We start from the raw sequence: 27,081 nt of genomic DNA on the forward strand, positions 1-27,081 counted from the left end.
GTCACCTTGTGCTGCTCATCCATGCAGGCATTGGAGATAACTGCTGGGGTGACCGTACATATCTCCAGGACTCCAGAATTTCGGTGGTGAAGGAGAAAGAATCCTGCTGGTGAGGGGGAAAGGCCCAGGGACAGCAGGCAAATGCTGCAGGTCAACAGCTGGTGTCACAGCAGGGCTCAGCGTTCTGTGGCCCAGGGAACCTTTGAAGGAATAGATCTGGCAAGCAAGAGGAGAGGCACCTGGAAAAGAGCTAAAAGGGCACCTCTGACACTGCCACACTGCCCTGATCAGGGACTCTGAGCTGGGTGCATCAGGGGAGGCTCTCCTGCACTCACAACTCCTTTTCTGCCTTTGTTTGGTTTAGTTGTGGGGTTTGTTTGTTTATTAATTAAATCATCTCTCAGCCTTTATTGCTGCACAGGGTTCCTCCTGGTACAGAAGGAAGAAAGCCCTTGTGTCTTCCTTTCAGATCTCTATTTTATCACTCTCCACAAGTCCCTGACAGGAGGGTGCAGCCAGGTGGGGTCAGTCTCTTCTCACAGGCAAACAGTGATAGGACTAAAGGACATGATCTCAAGCTGCACCGGGGAGGTTTAGGTTGGACATCAGGCAGAATCTCTTCACAGAAAGGATGATTAGACACTGGAACGGGCTGCCCATGTAAGTGGTGGAGTCACTGTCCCTGGAGGTGCTTCAGGAAAGCCCGGACGTGGCACTCAGTGTGGTTCTCCTCCAGCCCAAGCGATGCCGTGGCTGTGCGAACCCCCAGCCTGACCAAGTGCCCTCAGGGGCACCCGCTCGCCCCTTCCCACCAACCCCCTCAGTTCAGCTCCGTCAGTGTGTGACGGCTGAAGGAGACAAGATGAGGGGGAGCTCCCCGAGCACCGCCGGGGAACCCTCCCCCGCTCCCAGCCCACCCAGGGTGCAGCCCCGGCCAGGATCCAGCGCCGGGCAGGATCCAAGCGCGGTCGGGATCGAGCCCCGGCCCGGATCCAGCCCCGGGCTGCAGAGGCCGCGGGCCAGCGGCGAGCGCGGCGCTCCCTCTGCCGGGGACTGGGCCCCGGTGCGCGGCGGCGGCGGCAGCGGCTGGGCGGGCCGGGCTTGGGCGGCCGCTGCGATGAAATTCCCGGGCTCCGTCCTCATCTCCCTCGTCCTCTTCATGTCCGAGACGGCGGCCGCGCTGTGCCTGAGCGCGGGGTACCACGACACGGGGGACCGCATGTGGCAGACGCTGACGCTGCTCTTCGCCCTCTTTCCTTGCGCGCTGGTGCAGCTCAGCCTGGTCTTCATCCACCGCGACGTGAGCCGCGACCGCCCGCTGGTGCTGCTGCTGCACCTGCTGCAGCTGGGGCCGCTCGTCAGGTCGGTGAGTCCGCGCCGCCTCCAGCGGGCCGGGGCCGGAGCCGAGCCGGGGGCGCCCGGAGCCCCCCGGCCTTGGTGCGGTGCGGGCGGGGCCGCTCCGGCTCTGCGCCGCCGCTCCCGCGTCCTGCCGTAGCTGCGGCAGGAACAGTCCCTTGGGAATGCCTCGGGCACAAACCTGACCCCGGGGAAAGGGGCTCAGCCCTGCCGGGCCGCGGGGAGCCGCCAGAGCCCCTCCGCGTCCCGCTCTGCGCTGGGTGCTGGGTTTGCATCCCTGGGGCTCCTTGCAGATGGTTGTGTCTGTCCGCTGCTGCCTCATGCACAGCGCTTTGCTCTCAGATCACTTCCAAGAGAGAACGGGAGATTCTTCCACTGTGTCTCCTTCTTCCACAACGATAGTACCCGTCCCATCCGTGCGTCTTGGAACATCAGTGATGCTGTAGTCTGGCTTTGCCTTCCAAACGGGAGATTCCCACCCCAAATTGCTTTGGAGATTTTTTTCTGTTCCAGTTCAATGTCTCACTGAAAATACCCGTCGGGAAAAAAAATAGATGAAAAGTTACAGCCGTGTGCAACTCCAAGACAAAATGTTTCTGGAGGGCATTAATTTTAAATTTATACTAAAATTTTTCATTTAAAAAGAAAGGGAATTAAATGCAGTGTGTATGTAGTAGAGGCTTGGAGATGTATCACCAACTTTTTGAAATTCCTGAATAGTGTGTAAAAGAAAGATTTGTTCACGCTAAGGAAAGGTGATCAGTTTGGATGTTACAAAATATCTTACACTTCAAAAACATTGACTTCTTCTATAACTATGTTGTTTTGCTTGCTTTGTTAAAATTGTAAAGATGTTGAAGTTGTGGCTTAACAATTCTGAAAGAGCTCTGATTTTCTAAAAGCTAAGACCAAACTGCTTCCACATATTTGGAAAATAAGAGAGGAAGCAAAGAGAAAGAAACTATCAAAAATTAAGTACATGACTTTTGTTATTCTAAATCAATTTATTGAGGTAAGACGAGGAAAGAATCTAATGTCAAGCCAGAATATGTGAGGAAGCAGACAAAAGATTGGAGCAACAGGAAGAAATTGAAGGAGATTTTTTTTCAATTATACGAAAGAAACATACGTTTATATTTTGACCTCAACCACCAAGCATTACTTGACTTTCTGTTTCTTTTTCAGCATCAAGTTTTCAGTTTACAACACAAATCTTATCTTGTACAGAATGCAGTTCCTGCTCTCTGGTGAATTCCCAGCTGCAGCCACTGCTGTAAAAGCAGTGAGCATCTGAAAGCCCTCTCCTCCCCTCTAGTGTGTTGCTGACTCTGCACTTTTTCCTTTCTCAGAGATTTACAAACTTAGCATTTCCAGGTTGTTTGAGATGTTCTGGATGTGCTGTGCCAACAGCACAAGTGACTATGATGCCATTAGTCCCCATGGCATCATTTAGGCATGACAAAGTGATGTATATTGACCTCTCTCTAAACCCAGGATAACTGGAATTATAATTAATAATTAAATAGAGTAGTACATTCATACTACCTGAAAAACATATTTTTTGCTAAAGGCTGGAAGGACTCTACAAATTAAAAGTTTAATACAAACCAAGCTCTCTTTACTTTTAGGGAAATGTATTGGTTTGTAGGATACAGCACAATGTCTGGGAAGTCAAAATGATCTGACAGAGACAGTAAAGGGCTTTGGAGTTTGGGTTTTTTTTTCGTTCCTTGCCTTCCTGCAGCTAAAGATTGCAATATCTGTCAGATGAGGAAACTGATTGCTTCCTGTCAGATATAGCTCTGCACTGTAAATATTGTTGTGTTTTCAGCGCACAAAATACCTTCCCTTTCCCTGCTTTGTACAGGAGGCTTCCTACCCTGTGTGGACTGGCATGCACACAAGGTTTGGGTGATAGCTAGAAGGCAAAGTGTATTTTGGTTGTATCTACACTGCACTGTGGCTTTTACTTTTTGTAGGCTGAAAAGGACCATTGTCCTTGGAGGCATTTTAGTCCATCCTTATAGGCAAACCTTTGCTCCAGAGATCCTGCTGCTCTCAGTCATCTGCTTCCCTTGTGTGAAGCCCGGCTCCATCCTCCCTGCTGGGACTCTTGTGCGTCCCTGGCAGAGCCCAGGGCTGCTTAGGGAGGGCTGGGTCAAATTAGGTCAAATTTGGTCAAATAGGACACAGACAGTGGAGCCTCCCCAGGCTCTGTCTGCTTGTGGCAGGCGAATGAAACGTTTGAGCACCTTGGGGCTCTGTGTGATGACATGCTGCAACAGAGGGCTGGCAGTTTTGGAGGGCTTTACAAGAAACTTAACAACTTTTTGACTATCTCTGTTTGATACAGCACAGTCAGGATTTCTCTGTTCAGCCTTAAATACTCAGATATCAGTGCACTGCTTTACCATCAGCCCATATGTGTTGTGTGAGTTTTTATTCATCATCTTAAAATCTAGACTTTTTTTTCTCCTTCCTTTTTTCCTTAAAAAAACTCCTTTAGGTTTGAGGAATAGTTTGGGAATATCTTGGCAGGGAAGGAGGCTTTTTAGCCTTGCAAGCCAAATGATTCAGCCTATTTTGAATCATCTGAGTGATGGAAAAAAAAGTACTTTCTCCCATAGAACCTTCTTGCATGCCACCACCTTCCCCAACCACCCACACTCCACCTGCTCGGGAGGCACTCGCTGTCCTGCTGCTGCCACTGGAAGGACTAAAATTAGGTAGCATCCCTCTTCCCAGAGAGGACTTTTGGTGTGCTGTTCATGTACCCTTTTTTAATTTCTTCTCCCACTCCCTAGGAGTTTCTCTATAAATTCAGAGCAATTTGTTGAGCAAAATTCCTATTCCCCTTAGTGGCCTGGCTGTGATCCTTAGGATGCAGGCATGCCAGAGGCTCTGCAGAGACTTGGCTGGAACAAAGTGACTGCAGGTTTCTGGGCATCGTGGGGATTCCTGCAGCATTTCAGGTCAATGCCACTCCTTATGAATGCACTTGTCTGAATGCTTAAAAGATTTATTCAGGTAGGTTTGGTTTTGGCTTTTTTTTTCTTTTCTTGCAAAAGGAGATTCTTTTACCACACTAAGTAAATTATAACAGAAAAAATTACTTAAAACAGTAGCCAGTGTCAATGAGAGGTTTATTACTTTTGTCTTTTCTCTAGGGAAGGTCATGATGAGCTTTTTGGCTCAGGCTGATCCTGTGCTAGGGTCTGTCTCTTTGTTCCCTTCATTTGGGTGGCACTTGTAGCACCAAAGTCACTTTGAGATTTTAAGCACTGCTACAATTCCAATACATAATTACTGGATGTCATTTTGCTGGTGTACTGCTCTACACTTAAGGATTTCTTCTAAGTGTAAATAACCCCTCAGAGAATCAGGGAATTGTTTAGGTTGGAAAAGACCTCTAGGATCACTGAGTCCAACTGACAACCCAGCAGCACTAAACCATGTCCATGAACACCACATGCCTTTTGAACATTCCTAGGCATGGGTATTACACCACTTCCCTGGGCAGCTTATTCCAATGCCTGACTGCCCTTTCAGTGAAAAAATCTTTACTAATATCCACCTGCAGCTCCCCTGAACCAACTGTACACCATTTCTTCTTGTCCTGTCTCTTGTTATCTTGGGAGCAGAGACTGTTCTCCACCTCAGTACAACCTCCTGAGGAGTTGTAGAGAGCAATAATGTTCCCCCTGAGCCTCCTTTTGTCCTTACCCTTCATGATAGGCACCAGAGAACCCCCTGTTAACTTGCTTGCCCTTTTCAGTTCTTCAAGTAACAAAAAGGTCATGAGCTGAAGTGCAGATTTCCAACAAACTGACTTGGCCAGTCAGGGCTTACAGTCACACACTGGGGATGTTGGTGATGCTGGGACTGTGAGTGCTGGATGCAGGGACTCCTCCCACCTGATTTACTGAAGGCTCTACTGGCATCATCAAAACCAACTGGTGTGAACCTGGCAGTGCTTCCTTCTGGTACCAACTTCATGGAGAGGGAAGTTTTTGTGACTGCAGGTGTCTTTGGGACTCTGTTCCCTGGTGCTCTGTTAGTGCAGTGTGAGCCCAACCTGTTCTGTGTGAGGAGATGCAATCAGGGGAGGGCTGGGTCAGCAGAAGGATGAACTCCTGCAAAACAAATCTCAAGTAAATATAACAGGCCCCCTATATAGAACACTAATGACTGTTTTCCTCAGGTTATGATAGGACAAGGATATAAACAATAGACTTTTTTTTTTTTAATGGGATCAGGCTTTGTTTCTCAAGGCATAAGGAGAAACAATTACATGTACCATGTAGACAGCAGCACAGCAGATGCAGGAGGAAGCTTGCATCAGCCTGCCAGAGGAGCTGCTGTTATGGCCAAAGATTGATTCTGTGAGCTGCAGGAAGTTAAAAAAAAAAAAAAAAGAAAAAAACCCCAATGTTTTTTACAATCATTCATGTTTTGGGCATCTAATTCTGCAGTTTGAAATCTAATAAGCTCTAATGGTGCAGATACTGTTTCAGTGACATTGTGCAGAAACCTTGTCCCTACCTTGCCCCTTGTGAGTAGTCTCTCTTTGCTAGTGACCTGCTTAAAAGTTCAAAATAGAACAGGTTTAAAAACTTCCCTTCCTTGTAGGGCTTCATCAGCAGACCTCACTGTAGGACATCCTCCTAGCTTTAAACTTAACAACTCTTGATGTGCTTCCCTCTTTTCCAGATGGGAAGAATGTGTCTAGACTCTATTTTCTTTCCTTTATTCTTGAGCAGCTGGGTTAGATGTCCATGGTGAGGTGAGCAGGAAGTCAGTGCAGGTAAAAGGTAGAACAATGAGTGAGGAGCAGATCTTTGCCTGATGCAGGTGAGTAAATCTTCAGGACTGATAAGTCTTTTGCATACTTCTCTAAAGAGAAGGAATTAGTGAAAATTATGTATCAGCGAAATCTACTTGTAGATTTACAGAGGATATGTATGGATAGGTCTCAAATAGCCATTTGTTCTTGGAGTGCTGGTTGGGTGTGGAAAGTTCCCTGTTTTCATTGCCTTCTCCCTCTTCACACCACCATTATTTTGCTTGTGTTCCAGTCCCACGCATCCATGATAAAAGAGGGAATGAGGTGCTCACTCTCAACAAGTACATAAGGGTAGGATTATTCCTCCTACTTACTGTGTAGAAGACAAATGTGTTGGGGCTGAATCACTCTTTGTGGGCACTGTCAGGATCCCTGGAAAAGTATGGCTCTTCTTTCTGCCAGGATATGGCAGCATGGGAGAAAGCAGCGCCATCCTTTTCTTACCTCTTAACTTTCACTCTAGAAAGTACATCTGACTTTTTTTTCTCAGAGCAATTTTAGTTCGTGCACAGCCAGTGCTGTGGTTGGCAGTGCCTTACATGCAGAGGACACAGCCTGCTGCTTGCCTTCTGCTCTTGACACCGTGTGAAGGGCTCTTGCAGTGGCCCTAAACATCATTCCAGGAGATGGATTGTGCAGAAGTTGGGATCTCTCACTCCTGTCCCTCTGGAGCAGAGCAGCAGTGAGGGCTTCTGTGGAATTCACCATGCTGCAGGAGCTTCTAACTGTGGGGGAAAGCTGCCATGAAGCAATCCCCTTCTTGCTTTGTCTCTTAGTTGTATTTCATGCTAAAAAAGAGCAAGCCAGGCAGTTCATTTAAAGACAAGATGCCCAACCCCTCAGCATGTGCTTCACAGGCAAAGTCACAGTCTGACACAGCAACATGGTCTGCATTGATTCTTCATCACAGTTGGGCACCCTTCTTATCTGCATGGTCATTCAAATGCCTGTGCCCCTCCCACACTATTCCTTAAACTTTTAGATTGGTGCTTGTTCTTTCTGGTGTGTCAGCTGCCAGTCTGCTCCTGCTGGAGGCAGTTGCTTGGGCAGTGGCACCAGCTGGAATCCTGAATGCATTTGTTATTTTTCCCAGAAGGCTTGACTTCCAGAAACACTCTTGCATGGGACTGGCAGGGCCTGGGAGAAAATGGGCATCATTATCAATGTAATCTGAATGCTTGCATATAGCATTTTTTATTACTCTGTCATAATGGTAAAAGCCCCATTTAGCTCTAAGGTTTGCTCATCAGACCATTTCACATTATGTTTGCTTTTCTGTATGGTCAAAAAATCCCCATCACAAACAATATACTGCTACTTAATACCCAGCTAATAAAAAAAAAATCAAATGCTTGCTCCAAAACTCTGGTTTTCGTTGGTTATAATGTTTGCTATTGTCAGTAGTCTCATAAATCTGATCTCCTTAATGGGATCACTACATATTTTTTTAGATGGGTCCCTAGACTATATCTGCTTCTAATCACACACAGCAAGAGTTCAGAGCCTGATGCTGAGATCCAGTTTTCCATAATATACTCAGACTTGCCCTCGGCTCAGGGTGAATGCATGGCTGTGAATACTAAATGAGACAAAAAAGGTCTGGGATCTTTCTTTTTGGAATAAAATCGATTTGTTGGTTTCAGAATCTTTGCTGGCTTCATAAAGCCTCAGAGCCTTATTCATTTTTCACACTTTCTTTTTGGCTGTATGGATTCTTTCATGTGGAACAAGATTGACAGGGAGTGAAAAGATTAACCAGGGGAAGACAGAAAGTCACCTCTGTGAATGGAGCATCCAGAGCAGCAGGAATTTTGAATAGCTTTAGTCATAGTGATAGCTGAAGCCTAGTGAATCAGGAATAGTACTATACAATCCCAAAACTGCTCTTCATCTAGAGCATTTGAAACTTGCTAATGGTCCAATAAGAGGAAAAAATGAAGTAAAGTTTAATAAATTAAACAGAAGTAATTTTTTTTTCTTCTCCCTTCCCCTTCATCTTGTGATTTCACCTGTTCCTTGCTTGTTATTACTTCCTAGACAGGGGTGAGTATTTCCCAGTGTGTTTTGGGTCCTGCTTGATGCCCAAGCCTGCCCTTGACACCTTCACACCCAAGCAGTTCTCTTTGAAGAGAACTCTTCATGAGTAAACTTAATGAAAACTATGAACTAGTTTTCATAAAATTTTAGGCAGTTAAAAAACAATCACTGGAAGGAAGTTGAGGAAGATGTTCTTTCCTTGCAGATATCTCTCCGGGGCTGTTATCTTCTTTTATACTCCAGGAGCCAGATTGTCCTTGTTGCTGCAGCATTTTCTGGAGACAGCCTTTTCTGTTCTCTCCCAAATGTATGGAGTTATCTTTGTGCGTGGGTGAAGGCAGCAAATATTGTAACAATATGTAATTTATGAGTAGAAGTGTATGTGCTGGCACCAGTTTGTTCCTTGGGAGTTACCTGGCAGTAAGTTAGACCTGTATAAACAAGAGGGTTTGGCTCCCACTGTGTTTAAAGTATGAAGAGCTGCAGCAACTGGAAACACTGCATCTTCTTAGTTAGAATCTTTTTTGCCAGATTATATTTAATATTTCTTTAACAGTACAGTGAACATAAGCACACTGAAGAACTAAAGCTCCTATCTTGTGCCTTAAAAAAAAAAAAAAAGTTGACTTCAAGGGTTGTCTTTCCACTGATCTGGCATGTTACTGGTGTTTTGAACCATTGCTTGGTAAAGTTTGGAGACGTGTGCACCTGCTTGTACCCCAAGCTTCTCTCTTCAGATGTTTTAAGGCAAAAATGAAAAGTGGGTTTATTGCCATGTCCCATTAGCATCTCACAGATGTATCAATAGCAAGAAGAAAACGACATGAGTAGCTGAAGAAACACACTTCCAATTTGGGTCCTGGGTTTGGCATCCTTGTAGTAGATGAGCAGTTTAAGGACTTTAATGGGACACCAGAGAGCAAGGGCAACTCATAGAAAATAATTAAACCTCCTCTCAAGTCTGAGTACTACAAGCAGCCCAAAGGGCACTGCCAGGTTCCTGCCCTCTAGTAACATGTAATTCCTGTTTTAAATAATGAAATCTGTCATATTCCAAGTTCACCAGGAGGAGAAAACCTGCAGGCTTTGCTCTATGAAAAAATGGCTTAGGACTTAGTATGTGACTGCTTAGAATACCAGGAAGTGGGGAGAGCTTTCATTCTTTCATTTTTCCCTGTTACTCTATCTACTTGTTTGCTTGTAGGTGTGTGGAAGCCCTTTACATTTACTTCCGTGCTGGCAGAGTTGAAGATCCCTATGTCAGCATCACAAAGAAGAGGCAGATGCCCAAGGATGGGTACTCAGAAGAAGTAGAGAAGGAAGTGGGACAGGCTGAAGGCAAGCTGCGCACACACAGGTCTGCCTTCAGCAGGGCCTCTGTCATCCAGGCCTTCCTCGGCTCAGCGCCCCAGCTCACGCTCCAGCTCTACATCTGTGTCCTGCAGCAGGAGGTCACGGTGGCCAGAAGTAGGTGGAGCTGTTGCTATGACTTTTTTGGTGTTTGGGTGGGAGGGCAGTCAGTTATAGCTGCCTTGCACAAGAACCAAGAATTCTGCAATGGGTTTCATCTCCCTGATAGCTTTTGATGGTGATGTTGCTTTCAAGTTTATATCATCATGTTTTAGACTATGACACCTTCTGTAGCACACTTGGATGCTGTAAAAACACTGATTTGATAAAGTGACCATTATGGTATGAGAGGGAGGCAGCTGGAGGGACCAAGCTGTCTTCATGAAGAATTTTTAAAATTACCTCTGTTCCATTTTGTTTTTTGAGCAAAACTTTCTGGAAAATTCCTTGGGGTACACTGCAGAGCATGTTTTGTCGTGCTGCCTTAGGGAAGATGTACTTTCAGGAAAGCATTTTTAAGTATGAACTGAGGACATGAACTATCTTTACTTGTGCCAGACTCTGATTCTGGAATCATAAGGCAGGACTCAGTAAGCTGCTATGCAACTGTGGTCATCTCATCTCTGGACCCAAGCTGTTAAGCCTTCACCAACATGGGCTTGCCAGGACACATCTGTCTTACTGTGGCACTCTGCATCTTGCTTCTATGATATGCTCTTGGTTTTCTGGCACACTGCTAAATGGAGAACCATCATGGGACAAATAGCTTTTCAGTGTGAGAAAGGACTTTGGCACCTTTGCTGAACTTTAAGGTGCATTTCCACTGAAACACTAAATAGCTCTTGTATCTCTAAGGCCCTGAGAGAATCTTTACACAGCTAGGGAGGCTGAGGCTAAGGTGCAAGTTACTAATTGAAATAAAGTCAAATATAATAGTAGTAGTAGTAGTAATAATAATAATAATAACAAAAATAATCATAATAGTAGTAGTAATGAAGGTGATAGAGAGGGGTGGAGGGAGAGAGGGAAAAAAATAAAGCCCAAGGACAAGTGATGCACAAACCATCCCCCAGCATCAATTGGCTCCTCCCAGACAACTGTCCCCAGTTAATACACTGAGCATGATAGCAATGGTATGGAATATCCTTCTGGATACTTTGGGTCATCTGTTCTGGCTGTGCTTCTTCACAGCTTCTTGTGGGCTTCTTCACTGGCAGAGCATGGGAAACTGAAAAGTCCTTGACTTAAAGCACTGCTGAGCAACAATTAAAACAGTGTGTTATCAACATTATTCTCATACTGAATCCAAATTCAGCACTGTATCAGCCACTAGAAAAAAATTAATCCTACCCCAGCCAAAACTAGAACATCATAGCAGTAGTTTCTTGGAAGACATTACTCCTTCCAGTTCCTGAGTTAGACATTATTCCTTCAAGTCCCTAAGTTCTTCATAACTAAGGTAGGTCCTTCAAATAACCATGGCACTTGTGATGTGGGATGGAGACAATGTGATTGAATCCTTTGCTGAACTCTGCAATTAGCAAAATCTCCAGTCACTTTGCTGTAGATGGCATTTACTTGAGAAAGGTCATCTTTTTACTGTCCTTTTATTACCAGTTTTGACCTTACTGGTCATGATTTCCAAAGAGAAGTCGTATGTTCTAGATGATCAGAGAATTGCATATTTAATAATCATTTGTAATGCTCTATTGCTTCTAGCTTATCTCTGCTGAGATAAGTTGTAATCACAAACTGATAACTGACATTCCTTGGATGAAATGACCAAAGATAACCTGGCTCACCAGAGAGTTTGGTAAACCCACTTGCAAATGCAACAGTTATTTCATGCTTCCCAGGAGCATCTCCATACAGATGCAATTCTAAAATACAGAAATGCAAAGAAAAAAAAAAGGTGTTAGGAATGGTGTCAATGTCTGTTAGAGCTCATTCATCAGAAAAACAAGAGTCCTAGCCACATTCTTGTTGTGTGTATCTTAGCTGCTGATATACTGAAACCTTCTGCAATTTCTTCAGCCAGCCAGCCCAGTTCTTATTCCACACTTCAGATGTCTTCAGCTTCCCTGTTCTTTGACACTGGTCCTCCAAATTTCAGGTTCTCTTCCATTTGCATCTGTTATAATTATCACTGTCTTGTATTTTGGTTTCCATGTGTTTTGTCTTGTCTCCTCATCAATCTGTTATTTTTCTGGATTCCTACATCCCTTGTCATTCTGTGTAAATTCTGCTTGTTCGGGGGGTAATGAGGTCATAATCACCTGAGAACCTGAAGCTGTTTTACCATCATGCTGGGGGCATGGCATGTCCCTTTCAAATCTGTTTGAAACTCCTCATTGCTTCCAGTGTTGGCTTGAACGCTTCTGAAAAGACCATGCATCCTTGCTGAGCCCTTTGTCAGCCAGAGCCATGCTGCAAATTTCTTGTGTATTTCATGGCATTCATTAATTTCTCTGGATGTTTTCTTATGGATTATTGGGGTCTTTCCAGTGTCTGGCATTCTTCAAAACTGTCATTTCACTGTCTGCCAAGAATGTAAGATCAAGACAACCAGAGAGCTGCAAAAGCAGGACTGACTCTTGGGGTTAGTGATGAGCAACATAAAGCTTTGGTGACTGCTTATCATGAAAAGTGTAAAAGTGTTGGATGTAATACAACATTAGAAACCCACATGTATTAGCCTAATCTGAGTCCTAGTTCTATTTTGTATACGTATAACTATAGTATCTATAATAGATTTCAGTGGTACTTGTGAGATAGCTCATCTAGAACAGAATTTGCTGTCTTAGCAGTTTCTGAAGTGGGAAGGACCAGGTTGTGAAAGGACTTCAGATGTAATAACAAAACACAACAAAGCAAATCCGTGCCTCCCTGGGTGACTCTGTGGGTGTCCACGTCTGGTTTGTAAGAAAAAGCCATTTGGGAAGAGGAAGGAAGAAGAGAAATGCCACCTTTAAAAGGACTGTTGGAGGATTTGGAAATGTTCCAGGGGAAAATACTTTGCCTTTTAAATTTACATTTCTTTGCCTGCTCAGGATGAGTGAAAGCAACAATGTCACCCTGTGGTATTTCCCTTTGTGGTTGCTTCAAACCATCTTTCTTACAGAGTTATAAATTATGTTTGAACTGAAGGATTGGTGGCAATGATGAGCTTTTAGGAAAGGAGTAGGACTGGACTACTGTGTTAAACCAGAGTCAGCATGACTTATTTTCTATCAATGGAGAAATGCTTCTTTTGAAGGCTTGAGTTTATAAGATAGGTTTGAGATTAGTATAGATTCCCTAAAGTGAAAATGGGGAATAAGATCAATGTTTCAGCTTGTCAAAGCAGAAAGCTAGCAGAGTTCCAGCACCCCAGCACTCAGTCCCCAGTGGGTACCTCTTTATGTTCCTTTAACTCTGAGAACATTCTTTTGCTTCATGAGCTGCTGGAATTAATGTTCTTTCACAGCTCAAAACTACAGGAAAGATTTTGTAAAAAGCCGTAGGACATAAAGCAATATTCTTGACTGAACTCACCTGCTCTTCTGCTTTCAGCTGATGTTTTTCCAAGACATAACAATTAAAAATGCTCAGCTCTATGTGTCTTTTGCACATAGGTTTATTGTCACATGGTTATTTAAGTCATTATCAGAGACATTATTCAGTGCTGTAAGAAAGATGTAAAAACTACCTACAAACAATTTCAACATAAACATTTCCAGAGAATATTTGCACCACCAAACTGGCATGTACAAAATTACCATATAAAATGATAAATGCTTTTCACCTTACTGAGTGCCTTGGAAAATTAGATATAAAGACTTAATTATTTTCCAAAGTAATTCAGAGGTGTTTGTGGGTCATAATGAGATTAGCTGAAATGATAGAGAAAATTATCTTAGAAAGTTGTTAGAGGTCTTAAAATATACTTGTTTCTTCCAAAGGATTGCTTAGAAATTAGTGACTTATAGTTAGAAAAAAAGCACAAACCCTGATAATTTAGGCCATATAGCTATACCAAAACAGGGAATCCAGTTTATTTATAGGATACAAAAGTTTATTTGTAGGATATTAGCACACAAACTAATTGAAGGCTACAGAAAACACCAGTTGCTAAGCATTGCAAATGTAATTGACATAATTAGGAATTCCAAACTCTAATTATTATATCTGAGGCAATATCAGCTATTCTGCATGTTAGTAAAAATTGTGAATAAATATTTATATAATTGTGCATGCAAATATAAAAAAAACTTGTGGGCAGTTAGCACTTTGTTTATTCTCTGTGTTCAGTATTTATGTACATTTGTACCTACTTAATAAGGCAAGACAGGGCACCCTCCTGCAGTGCCAGGTAACATCTGGTCTCTGCCTTCACTTTCTGCAGAATTTAAATGTGAAACCTTCCTTTCAGGGATTCTGAGTAGGTGGGAGGTACTGGAAATTGATCTGAATTTAAAGACATTTTTATTAGGAGTGTTTTTTTTTTAAATGCGTGATACAGATGGGTGTATAAAGAAAATTGATATATAGGAAAACACAGTGCATGCAGGTGAGCAAATATCTCTCTACACAGCCAGAGATAATGGGGACAGTGCTGGGCTTAAATTCCTTCAGCTTTCAATTTTGAGCTGTATCCCATACCTTTGTTGTGATTTGCTTCGACACAGAATTTCACAAGCACCAAGTTATCTGCATGTCCAAGTTACTCCAAAGTTTCAGCTTCTATTTTGCAGTTTTTCATCCGTGGGAAGGGAGTAGCACCCCTGTGCCTTGTGGAGTACTGTAGGAGTTTGGGAGCAAGTTGGATACTGTAATTAATGAGCTGTGAAATTACCAAGGACAGCCTGTGTATGAACAGCCCCGGGCAAGGGGAGGAGGGACAGACACTTATGACTGCTGAGTGCCTTCTTTTTCTTACCAGCTTCCTGAATAAATATCAAACAGTGACCAAAACAGGAGGTGGGATAAGAGTAATGTGCTGGGTTTGACTGGGGTAGAGTTCATTTCCTTCACTCAAGTATGGGCTGGGAATGGCTCCCGTGGCATTACACCTGCTGGGAACCCGCAGGAGTGCAGTGACAATGACTGCACCTGCACTCCCCTGATGCAATGCCTGCTGCTAAGCTGAAGGTCCTGATTTGTCTTTTCTCTTTGTAGGTATTTTCATGGTGCTCTCTCTTCTGTCGATCGTTTACGGCGCCCTACGCTGCAACATCCTGGCCATTAAGATAAAGTACGACGATTACAATGTCCGTGTGAAACCTGCCGCCTACCTCTGCATATTCATGTGGAGGAGCTTTGAGATCGCCACACGAGTCACGGTGCTGGTGCTTTTCGGTTCAGTCCTTCAAATCTGGGTTTTCGTCGTCGTGCTACTGAATTTCTTAGGTTTCTTCCTCTACCCCTGGATTCTCTTCTGGCTTAGCAAGTCGCCGTTTCCTGAGAACATAGAGAAGGAATTGAGCAGGTTGGGCACTACCATCGTCCTGTGCCTTCTCACGTTCCTGTATGCTGGCATTAACATGTTCTGCTGGTCGGCAGCGCAGGTGGAGCTCAGCGACCCCGACCTGATCAGCAAATCGCAGAACTGGTACCGCATGACCGTGTACTACATCGTGCGGCTGATGGAGAACGCCTTCCTCCTGCTCATGTGGTACATTTACAGAACAGACTTCTACCTCTATGTCTGTGCCCCAATGTTGTTCCTGCAGCTCCTGATAGGTTACTGCATGGGCATCTTCTTCATGTTGGTGTTCTACCAGTTCTGTCACCCGTGCAAAAAACTTTTCTCCTCCAGCATTACTGAAGCTTTGCTGTCCTGTTTCAAGATTCTCTACTTTGTTTGCCAGCATCACAAATCCACTCTACTGACAGGCAAGGTGATGATGAAATCTCCTGAAAATACTGATGAAGCACGGGGCAGTAGCAAGACGATAGATTCCCAAAACAGGAATATTCATCAAAGTGTTTCTTCCAATGCCTAGTACAACTGGAAGCAAGTAGGTGCCTTTGGAAGGTGGCAGATCACCTGCTGGGAGCATTGTGCATCTTAGACATTGTGTCTTGTGGGTAGGATTTCTTTCTTGCAGATGTAGCACTGCATGATGACTGACATGCCTGTTTTTGTGGAGAGCAGTGTATGAGTATTTGTGTTTGTGTACGGAGAGCAATCGTTGTTTGTAGATTTCTATTTCAGAGCCTTTTTGCACATAGGTTTATTGTCACATGCTTATTTCAAGTCATTATTGGAGACATTATTGAGAAACTGTCCTGATGCTCACCTGACTCAGGAAGTCTGAGGATGGAAGGCAATGGCTTTTATTTCAGATAGGATGTCCTATGGCATGCCACCCTAGCATGGAAACAGAGCTTAGACCTGGACTATGTATGGACTGTAGCTGTGGTCTGCTTTGATCAAATTGCAGACTATTTTACACTCTAATCAGTGTAATAAGATAATACTTCTCTCAGTGGTAGAAGAATTGGACTTGCACAATGCACTGTAGTCTGGGTTGCCATGAAACAGCCAATTAGCCAGCACTGACACAGAAATGTGACTGTTACTGAGGATGGACAGAGGGGCTTTGCACTGTTTCACCCTTCATGTTTACTGCTTGTTAGTAAGGGAAGTAAATTTAACACATTAATTGTGATGTTCTGGAATAGCTCATTTTCCTTTCATTATTATTTCTTTAATACTTTGTGATGTTCTGGTGTCAGGGTGGTGTTCACTTTGTATAAATATCTAGAGGCTGGGCAGACAGTGTGTACCAGTCATGTAGGTGCTCTCCAGTGCACATATCCAGGGAGTGACTCGCCCCATCTCAAAATGTAGGTGATAGGAATCACTCTCTGGAGACCTTTTACTCAGTGTTAACCAGATGCCTTCACAGTTAGTTCTGACTGTCCATCTGACTTTTAGATGGCTGAAGTTAGAGAGCTGAGCACTACCCTGATCATCAGGGGTTTGGTAGTGCACCAAGTAGGCAGCTCATTGACTTTTTGTACTTGGATAGAAGACGCTGGTTCCTTCTTTTTGAGCTGTGATTTGTTATGATTAGTTTAATATCATTAATTCAAAACCCTCTGACTTCTTTACCTCAGAAGTATCACAACCCTGATACTGAAGTCTGAAAGAGAAAATGGAAGTCATTAACTTTTTGTTCTCAGCAATACATCACCACAAATAAAAGTGTGTGTAATACATCACCACAAATAAAAGTGTATTTTGCAAGTTTCTGAGAAAGCTTTAGCAGATGAACACACAAGAATTTAGTGAAAATACACAGACCCATATGTATTTTCACAAATTAAGTGAAAGCATTTTGCACTTTGTTTGCTTAGCACCTTCCTAAGATTTCTTTTGAGTGTTACACATTATGGCTGCTCATGGAAACAAATAATTGATGACCAAAGCATCTCTCAGTGCTTCAAGCTTAGCCTCCATTTTGTCCTCATGCAGGATGTGAAGTTCTTAATAGGGATGACATCAGCATAATTGTTTTAGAAGTGTCTCAAACTCAGGTCTGGGGTCATTTTTAATGAAATATGTCACCTGCAGTGCTGCAAAGACATAACCTGCTTTTATTTTTTTCCTTTCCACAGTGTAAATGAATGTCTTCATATTTCAGTTTTATTATGGAGTTATGTTTTCATTTTGCTAAATATGTGTCTATGTATGGTATGTGTATGTAGATGTCATTAAATTATTGGTGGGTGGTAATGGGATTGTTGGCCTGATTTTGCCATGGGAATGTGCCTCATATCTGGGGAAGACACCAAACACCTCCATTCTAATTTCTCTGAGGAGAGGAGAATAGAATAGTGAAGTGACTCCTTGAAGACACGACAGTGTTTCTCTGTACCTTTGTATGTGAAAGTACAGTATAGGATTTCTCTGTGCTTTTCTAGATGTAAAAGATTATGCTTTTTCTTTTTCAGTAGAGAGTTAAAGGAGCAAGGTTTCTTCCAAATCTGTGGAGTTCAGCCCACAGGCTCAAATTTTCTGGTATTCTTATCCAAAACTGAGTATCTGTCTTTATGGCTGGACACTCATCAATATCAATAATCAGGGAATTACAGTGGCTGCCTATTTACAGATGTACCCAGGTCAGAACCATTAGTCTTTGGGGGAAAATTTTAAAAGTAGCTTCATATGTAGAAGTAGTTCATATCTAAAGAGAGAGCTTAAAGCAGAGTTTGGACACTGTAAGTGGTGGTGCAGTTGTGATTGTGCCATTTGGAAACAGTGAAAGCTTCACAAACCTCAGCCAGGTTGGTGCTACAGTGAAGGAAAATGTAGGAGAGTTACAGAGCCAGGAGCCCAAGATGAATACACAGTGAGTACCATTAAACCTCACAGAAGACTCTATATGCATATTTAGAGTGTGTGTCATATTACTACTTATTTTTATACCAGTCTCCTGAAGTGCATGCATAGGGAGATGAATATTGAAATCACTGTTATGAGAGGAAAAAAAATAGTTTATATGGGTTCTGTTACTGTCCTATGATTTTGCCTTAGTTGTGCAGAATAACCAAATACAGTTCAAACACTCCTCCAGCACGAGGGGCTGTTGCCTGTGCAGTGCCTGGTGTCACCATGGCCCAGGGTGGTTTATCCAGCTGTGCTGCCACTGTTGGTGGAAAGGTGCAGGAGGGAGACACAACGATGCTCTGTCAGATCAGGGCTTGCAGGGAGCAGCTGCTTTTTCTGAAGTGTGCTGTAAAGCTGGGAGAGGCAGTTTTTCTCCAGATAATGACAGTCTGGAGGGTGTTGTCAGTACATCCAGTGGCTGCATGGAGAAGCCATGAAACATGAGAATATGAGTACAAAGTCTGTCTGTGTATGAATGAGTGATCTCTTGCTGCAAGTTCACTGTGCTTTTACTCTCCTCTATGAATGTTAGAGGGGCCTGTGTGTTCCATGGAAGGGTTTAGGGCTACTGCTGAAAACTCTACTCTTTTGAGTAGTCCTGAGTCACACAAAGGTTGGCTCAGCAAGGATTATTTGTGTGTATAAGAGTATGCAAGATCTGACACATGGGTTTTCTTTTATACTTGTAAAACAGCACCAATTAAAATGTTGAAACTATCCCTCAAGTTGTGTTGGTGTCAGTTCTTAGTCTGCTGCTTTCAGGAAATCCAAAGTAAAGGTAACAGAGCACAGTGTCATCTGTCACCTCATAGCAGCAGAAATGTTTTCAAGAAGACCTGACAGAAGAATTAATCTGTGATTGATTTAGGAGCTCTTTACCCCCATGCTTCCATTGCCATTTAGAACAGCAAGAACATTTTGTAAGATGGGGGCAGTTTAAGAGGCCAGTGTTGTATGGAACAAGATTAGTATAGCTTACTCATTGTCAGTGTGAAAATATTTACTGGTTTACTTTGAGAATTGGGAAGAAATTGTTACCTTATAAAAAATATTCTAACTTCTTCTCTGCACACTTGTTTTACATTCATCTGGATTTACCATATACTTATATCTGACCCTGGGAGTATGTAGCTAGATCATTACTGATGACTTTTGTGAAGGGATAGGATTGCACAAAAACTTTGCAACACATGTGTTTCTAAATTTAAATAGATAAAATAGACATATATTTTGTAAATATGGGTGTAATTAGATACATTGTGACAAGCTGTAATGTGTGTACATCACTTACACGAGCATTGAGAAAAGATTTTAGAAGTTCTCGTGGTGATTGACCTTACTGTGTGCTGGTAAGAGCTGCACTCCCTGTGACAGAATTGGTGGATACTTGGGACTGTTAAACTGTAATTTTAATTTAAAAATATATAATTTTCATTTAAAAGTAGTTCCCTTACTTTTTCCCCATAGTAGCTGATAATATCTAGCCTAAAACAATGAACCATTTTCTATCACTTTTTATCTATTTGAAGGTCTTATGTAGCAAAGAAAACAGGGCATTGAACTCAGATGTTTGGAAGACATCATCAAAATCTTGTATTTTAAAATGAAGTTGTGGTGAGTGCCTCAAGTCAGTTGGGAATCATCATAGAAACATGAAGGTACAGTAATATGGCAGAGATGGTAAGTTTGATTTACCAGAGACAGAAGACTTGAAAAGTAAGATGTATTAAAGATTATGTAAATTCCTACTGACCAAGAAAAAAAAATGTATCATAAAACTGTTAGGTCTTGAGGTCACCCCAAAATTAGATTAAGAATGAAAGGTAAGTGTTTCAAAATGACAAATATGAAAGCTTACAGAATTTCTGCTCTGAATGAACAACTTCATATCCTGGAAAAAAAGGACAGTTTAATCCTTTTTTTTTTTTTTAATTAGATGCGGTCACAAGGAAAACCTCTTGCCACTAAAATAAAGTTTTATGGAAGTGGTGAATGTCTGTATTCAGGTATGAAAATTTTGCCTTTCAGGTGAGAAATTCAGATGTGAATGCATTTGTGTGTAAAGGCTTCTAATCACAGACTAGCATTAATGGGAAAACACACCTAAGCAGAGGATGGATGCTAATTTATTGGATGTTGCTTACTGAGAGTCTTCTGGAATAACATCACAGTTGTAACTTTTTGGCCCTGAAGGTGAGACCTGATTGATTTAATGAACCAGGAACAGCCTGTCTTAAATAGGGTATGTGCCTTCATGTTCATAATTGCTGCAATTCCTATTTTGACAGAGCACACAGAATGACAGCAGATAAATGTTACATATTTTAACTTCTGAAATGTCTCTCATCAGCTGCTTGTTTCATCTGATTAATGTGCCCTGTCAGTGCAGAGCTTTAATCAGCCACAGACACTTTCTGGAAAATGATCAGGAGCAGATTTAGATGGAGAGCAATGCCAGAGGTAGTCAAGGTGAGATTAATTCACATCTGCCTTCTAGACTGGGGAGTAAATGTCCAAACCAATAGGCCAGCACCTTAGAGATGAGGTGCCAGCTTTGCATTTTGGTGTGTTTATGCACGTATTTGCAGTAATTGTACATGGGATAAGTTGTGTGCTGGACTCGACAGCAAACAGAAGAGAGGTGCTTGTGATTGCTTCAGTTTTGCCTTTGTGGCCCTCACAGCACCAGTTACATCCTTCAGAATGGGTGTCCTGGCTACTCCTCCTCCCTTTCTGCTGCCTCGTGGGGGTCATTTTAAACAGAAATGGAAACAAGGCACTGTGAAATGCTCAGGCAGATTTTTCAGTAGGGCTGCTCTTTTGGAGAGAAACATTCCTGGCAATGAAAAGGGCTGAACTCACAGAATGCATCAATACTTCATTGCCGTTTCAAATATTTTAATAATGGTGGGCAGTGCAGTAACTCAAAAACATCCAGGTGTCATTTAAAAAAAATTGGAGGGGAAATGGAGTTTTCTAAAAAAAAGGAGCTTCAACTTTGGAGCTACAAGGAAAATAAGAGAGCCCCACAAAAGCACAATAATTAATGTTTAAACTTTTTTTTATCATGTTTATTGTGGTCATCCCTGTTCTTCTTATTTTTTTAAGCAACAAGAAGAAAAAATACCAAACAGGAGAAAGATAAATATTTTCTGAAAAAAAAAAAAGAAATTAAATGTCACTGCAAACCTATGGAAATGTGTGTGGCAATTCACAACCATGTTGCATTGAGGGTAAGCCTAGATTTCTCCACTGATATTCTTGGAGAGGCATAGTGAAAACCTCAGAAAGGAGTGCAGGCACAGTGAGGCAGAAACTGTGAAGGTCATTCTGATCTAGGACATTGTACCATGTTAAAAAAATCATTATCTATCTTTTTTGTTCAACTACTTTATTACCAGCAGTCTTAATTATATGTATATTATATGTATTTGTATATATGTAATACATATAAATACAAAAATATGTAATTATATGTGTATTTTATGTATGATGTGTGTTGTAGTACACACATTAGTCTGATTCTGCATCTGAACACAAATATGCAAAGTGCTAATGGTCAGAACAGAAATGTTACCACTGACATCTTATGTGCAGTTTGCTTACACAGTTCCACTTTCCTTATACATGAGAAGAAAAACAATGGACCATGCAACATGTCAGGTAGTTTTTTAAACCACATGGTTTCTGATGGTTCCTGCTTTGATCTTGTTTTCTTCATCAGCTGAAATGATGTGATATGCTGAAAAAGTCTTTCTGTTCTTTACAGAAAGATAAAAGAGAATTGATTGGAGAAACCTGGGACACTGGCTGTGCTAAGCCTTGCTCATGGTGATTTGGCTGTGTGGATCAGAAATGAACCAAGCTTCTTCAGATTCAGAGGAAAGGAAAAGGGAAAACTTTGCAGGAGACAAGTGGGAACAGGCAAGGAGTGAATTAACTGAAAAATTACTTCTGCCTAGCCATGAACTGCGGGCCTCAGCAAGGATGTGGGTGTTGTGCCATGAGGATTGATGGTAAGGAAAATTCAGGGAGGGCTGCAGAGTGCTGTAGCATTAACTCATCAGGCAACTCAAATGCCAGTGGCAGCTGACTCTTCACCATAATTTACCATTGGCAGAAATGCAGTGGAAGCCCCCAAGGGCACCAAGCAGGAATCCATTAGCCATCAACTATTGCCCTGTAATGTCCTTTAGCAGTCAAGGGCTGATGTGTTTAAGCTGCTATCCTAATAACCTATACATCACTGTTCTTCCCAGGGCACAACAGCAGTAGCCTCTTCAAGCTAGAAAAGAAAAAAAAAATCACCAGGGAAAGGGAAGTTTTACTAGTGGGAGATCTAAAATTAAAAACAACAAGTTGTTTGTAGTCTTAAGTGTATCACTCATTCAAAAGAAGTTCTAGTGTAATAAAAAACAAAATGCAATTTTAGCATGTGTAGGAGTGTGTTTGTATGGGGAGAAAAAATACTGACACAGGATTGGAGTATGATCTGGCAGACTCTCCCTGCCAGGTAGCAAAAGTCTCAGTGAGAGGACATTGTGTCCCTTAATACAAAAGAAAGTGTCTTAAGTCACTGTAATTAGCAGTCAAAGGCTCTGATTTTGATCAAGGTGGACACACTAACAGAAAACTGTGTGAGAGGATCTCTAAATCCAGCTGAGAAAGAAATTAAATGCCTCCAGCCTTTTGCTGCTCCCCTGAAAGCCTGAGCAGTGAAAATAGCAGAATATGATTAAACCATCAAAACTTAAGAAGTCATAAATACAAGAAATGAAATGAATAAATAATATTCTGGAAATTGTAGTCCCTAATCTAACCCACTCATTGAAATTTTGTTTTTTGTAGTGATTTCTCTGGAAGTCTAAAATGCCAGGAGGGAGGGGGTTGTGTATATGAATAAACTGATGTAAAGAATCTTACAACAGGAGGCTTTAATAACTACTCATACAGTGGTCATCTAACCTGGAAGAAATTCATCCCAGTTCAAAGCCTAAATTATGGACACACAAATTATCAGACATTTATGTCTTCAATGAGTTTCCAAAAAAAAAAAAGATGGATGGGTGCTCCCAAACTTCTCTTGAGTGTAACTTAAGCCAGATAGGGATTTGTGAGATAGTCTCAGGCAAGTGTCCAAGTTATCAGAGTAAATCCAGAAGTAAAAAAGCTTTATCAAGACAAATGAGTGAAGGGAAAAATATAAATCCAGCAATTGTGTGGCTGGAGCAGTGTAATTCTATAATAAGAGGCAATTTAGGTGTGATTTAGCAGCATATAGGCTTCATGCTGTATCTTGGCACAAGGATGAACTCTCTTTTAGTAATCTAGCTGAAGGATAATTTTAAAGCAAAAGCCTCATCCTTGGTGCCATAATTTATTGTATCATGTTATCTTGCTTAGACACATCCATTAAATATGACATAATTCCTCAGTGTTTCCTCTGTTGATATTACTGAAAATGAACATACAACCAAGGCTGCATCTGTCATCTGCTGACAGAGCTGGATCACCCCCACACCTCCACACTGAGGATTGGGAGGGAGAAAAATCAGCAAAAGAATTATCACAGCACTCCTTTGTATTTCACAAGACAAACTGCAGCGTTGTGAAGACCTGTAGTGTTGCCCTGTGCTGCAGGGTTTGGGTACTGAGGTGTTCACACCTGGGGGCTGTTCCTGGGTGTGAAGAGGGATGCTGGAATACTTCATGAGCTATCACAGGAGAGCTCTAGCAGGCTGGGCGGCACCTCCTTAATTTCTGGTTGTGGAATGGGGATGCAAATGTGTCAGGAGTGATACAGCTGCAGCAGATCCTATTAGGAAGAACAAAGTGAGCTAAGGAGCTCTGGAAGTCCTTTCCCGGAGTGCGATCAGGAGCTGCTAATTAGAAACGGGATTTGACAGCCCAGTGCTGAAAGAGAGAGGGAAAAGCAGGAAAGTGGTTTTGAGCAGGGATGCAGCGGGAAAGGAGGCCCGAGGGCAGGCGCATAGGGAGGGAAGGGCTGAGCAGGATTCCAGCTCCTTCCCCCGGGACCGGCGCTGCCAGCGGGTGGCACCGCGGGGCTGCTGAACCACCGACCCGGGCGAGACGGGCACAGGAGAGCTGCCGTCCCTCTTCTCACGTCTGTCGAGGTGTTTTCTTGAGCTGGAAATCGCTGGTGGAGTCCCTGTCTCCAGGCAGAGAAAAGCTACCCTGGGCTGTGACCAGCACGTGTAAACGAAGTGGATCTGCAGCGCTGGGAAGGGAAGTCTCGCAGAGATGATGGTTGTGTTCCAGAGCCACATTAGCAGATGACAAAGCTGGTACCCTGCCCAAAGGATGCCATCTGGGCTCCCTCTCCCTCAGTCCTGAGCAAAGGCAGGTTAATTTTACCTCTGCCTTTATACATGGGAGTTTATGCTGTTGCAGCTTTAGTCCAGCTCTTCTGGAAACTACTGACGGCTTACTGAGATGAAATTTCTGTCTGTACTTAGGACATGCTGCTGGTGGTGTCTCTTCTACAATAACACAGCAGTGTGCAGCCATTCTGGCCCGTTTTGTGGTGGTGCTGCCTGACTTCAAGCCAAGACTGCTGTGGCAAGCAGCATCTGGACCAGACATGGATTTTTTTAATACAGCACATGGGTGTCTCATGATGACTGCAAAAGACAGTGTGGGGAAGTACTGGAGCAGGGAATTGCATTGATAGTTATGGTGTAAAGCAAGGACCTAGAGGATCTGCCAGTCATTGGAGTCTCATTGACATGTTTTTCCCTGGCTCATATTTATCCCCTTTTCTTCTCTCTCAGCTTGGAATAATTTATTTGTAAACAAAACAGAAGGAGCAGAAGTTTCAGGCTATGTCATTCCCTGGAGTGAAGGCAAGCACACAGAGTGACAGCCTCAGGCTGCATGTGAAGAGTCTTTTCAGGGAAGACAACTTGACAAGTCCCTTGTTTGCTTCTTCCTCTTTGGTGTAGAATCAAGGGAAGGTTGGTAAATAGTGATTGCACAGCATTCAAAATAAAGACTTCAGGCTACAAAATAGAAGAGGTTAATCAAGGTCTCTACTTGGCTTTCCCCCTGCTGCATGAGAAGGAGGAGCTGGATCACTCACTCTGTTCTTCACATCACTCTCTCTTTGGAAGTTTTTACTTGCAGAATTTTTCATTGTCCCTTTTAGGGACATGTGTGAAACCCTTAGGCCTATTGCAAACACCTGGCATTAGATTTGTGCAGCAATACACAGACCATTATTGTGCAGAGCAGGAGAGGAGCTAAATTAATTCCTAAGCAATGAGGTAAAATTACTGTGAGGAAAGGAAGAACCCTGAGACATGAATACTTTTACAATACTGTCATGCTGAAAAAGGATCAGTGTTGACTGAACTTTTGAGCACAAAGATGGATGAAAAATGCTTTCTGTAATCAAGTAGCTCGAAACAAATTTTATAAACAGACTGAGATAGCATTTAATTTTTTCCGTGCTTTAGTTTTACACTCCTACATAATTAATACACAGCTGACAACATGTTTTTTTCTTGTACAGGATGTATTTTCCAAATAAGTACAAAGTATAAAACATTCAGGTTTTTGTAATAGCAAAAATGTTTCATTCATTTAGAAGGTGAAACAATCAGACTCAAATCAGGGGTGATGAGTGGGTGGTTTTGGTACCATTTCTACTCAAATTTGTCACTTGCAGCAAGAGGCAAAATTTGCTGTGCTTGTCATGTCACTTTCAGAGGTAACAGAAAACTCAGAGGCATCAGGGAGCAGCAGAACTCACCAGCTGTGGAAGGGCCCAGCACCTCTGCCCTTTCTTTTGAGTTCAGGCAGTGAGATCAGCTACTGCATTTAATAATTGCCAGGCTGAAGGCAGCTGAAATAAACTCTGTTTCATGGTCTGCGTTCAGGCTGTCAAAAGGACCTCAGACTTTGCAACTGTTGTGACTGATCCAAGATCAGCCCCTTCTGAGTTTGTAGCCTGTCAGAAACCTCCTGAGCCAATAAATCCATGTTTTCAGGGGCTATGGTGCCTGAGGAGCTTCCAGGAAAGGTAAAGTTGATGAAGCTCAGAGCATCCTGGATACCTGCACTGGCTTACCCCAGAGAAGGCACAAGTTACTTGCCCTGAGCTAGGGAGAAGAAAAAGGCAGTGAGAACACTGCCATTCCTGGTCAGGGAGAGAAGGCTTGTCTCACTGCAAGAATGGACATCCACAAATCAGAACTGCCTCCCTCCTTTCCTTCCCAGCCACTCCAACTGTTTAACTTCCAAAAGCTACCTCCATAAATAAAAATATGGGCACCAGACCCTCTGATGACATCCAGCATCCCTGGAAGTGTTACCCCATCCCTGAAAGCATCCAAGGTCAGGTTGGTTGGGCCCTGACCAGGCTGAATTAGTGGGTGGCCTCCCTGTCCATGTCAGGGGGCTGGAAGTAGATGATCTTTCAATCCAAGCATCCTATCATTCTGTAATTCTGTGATCCATTTGGGATGGCCATCAAAGGGGATCCTGTGAGACTCAAAACCATGGAAAAAAGGCCTATCCAGTGACATTTCTCCTCAGTTTTGGCCAGAACAGAGGGGAATTTTGGAAGGAATTTAGAGAGGTTTAAATGTACCAGACAAGAAGAATGTTAGATTCCACTTTGAAGTTTCTGTGGACATTGAATTACTGGCAGAGAAATAGTAATAAGGATTATTTATCAACAAAGATCAGCATGGACTGCATCTCAGTCCTGAGGTGATTAAAAAGAGACAGATAGAGGTAACTCTTTAAAAAGAGACAGGTGTGGGCAGAGGTAACTCTTCTGTGCTCTCTATGTTACACTTCAGCATTAAAAGTTATACAAAGTGGCAATACATTTTTTAGCAGAACACCTGATCACTTGTACAATTTATTCTATCCTTTGTATCACAATGAAAAAGTTTATTTCAACAGTTTATACATATTTGAGTTATGAAATGTTATATGCAGAGATGAGAGAAACATATTCAAAACAGAACTGGGGTCATGATTAAATGGTTAACTTATTTCCCAAATGAATGAGAAAGGAAACAGGGTGCTGCAACCTTTTGCTCTCACTTCCTCCTGAGAGAAGACGTAGAGTCTGTCCCAGAGAGAGCAG

The 27,081-nt window shown here is 42.7% G+C and overlaps 1 protein-coding gene across 1 annotated transcript; it reads left to right on the forward strand.

Annotated features, from left to right (window-relative positions):
• Positions 1 to 1,085: 1,085 nt before the first annotated feature.
• XK (X-linked Kx blood group antigen, Kell and VPS13A binding protein) lies at positions 1,086 to 18,688 on the forward strand. Its single transcript, XM_066571659.1, has 3 exons — positions 1,086 to 1,362; positions 9,441 to 9,703; positions 14,744 to 18,688. Exons 1-3 carry the CDS (start codon positions 1,118 to 1,120, stop codon positions 15,568 to 15,570), a joined length of 1,335 nt encoding a protein of 444 aa, XP_066427756.1. The 5' UTR covers positions 1,086 to 1,117; the 3' UTR covers positions 15,571 to 18,688.
• Positions 18,689 to 27,081: the final 8,393 nt, after the last annotated feature.

This window comes from Molothrus aeneus, chromosome 2, assembly GCF_037042795.1.
Source record: "Molothrus aeneus isolate 106 chromosome 2, BPBGC_Maene_1.0, whole genome shotgun sequence".
Classification (NCBI taxonomy): domain Eukaryota; kingdom Metazoa; phylum Chordata; class Aves; order Passeriformes; family Icteridae; genus Molothrus; species Molothrus aeneus.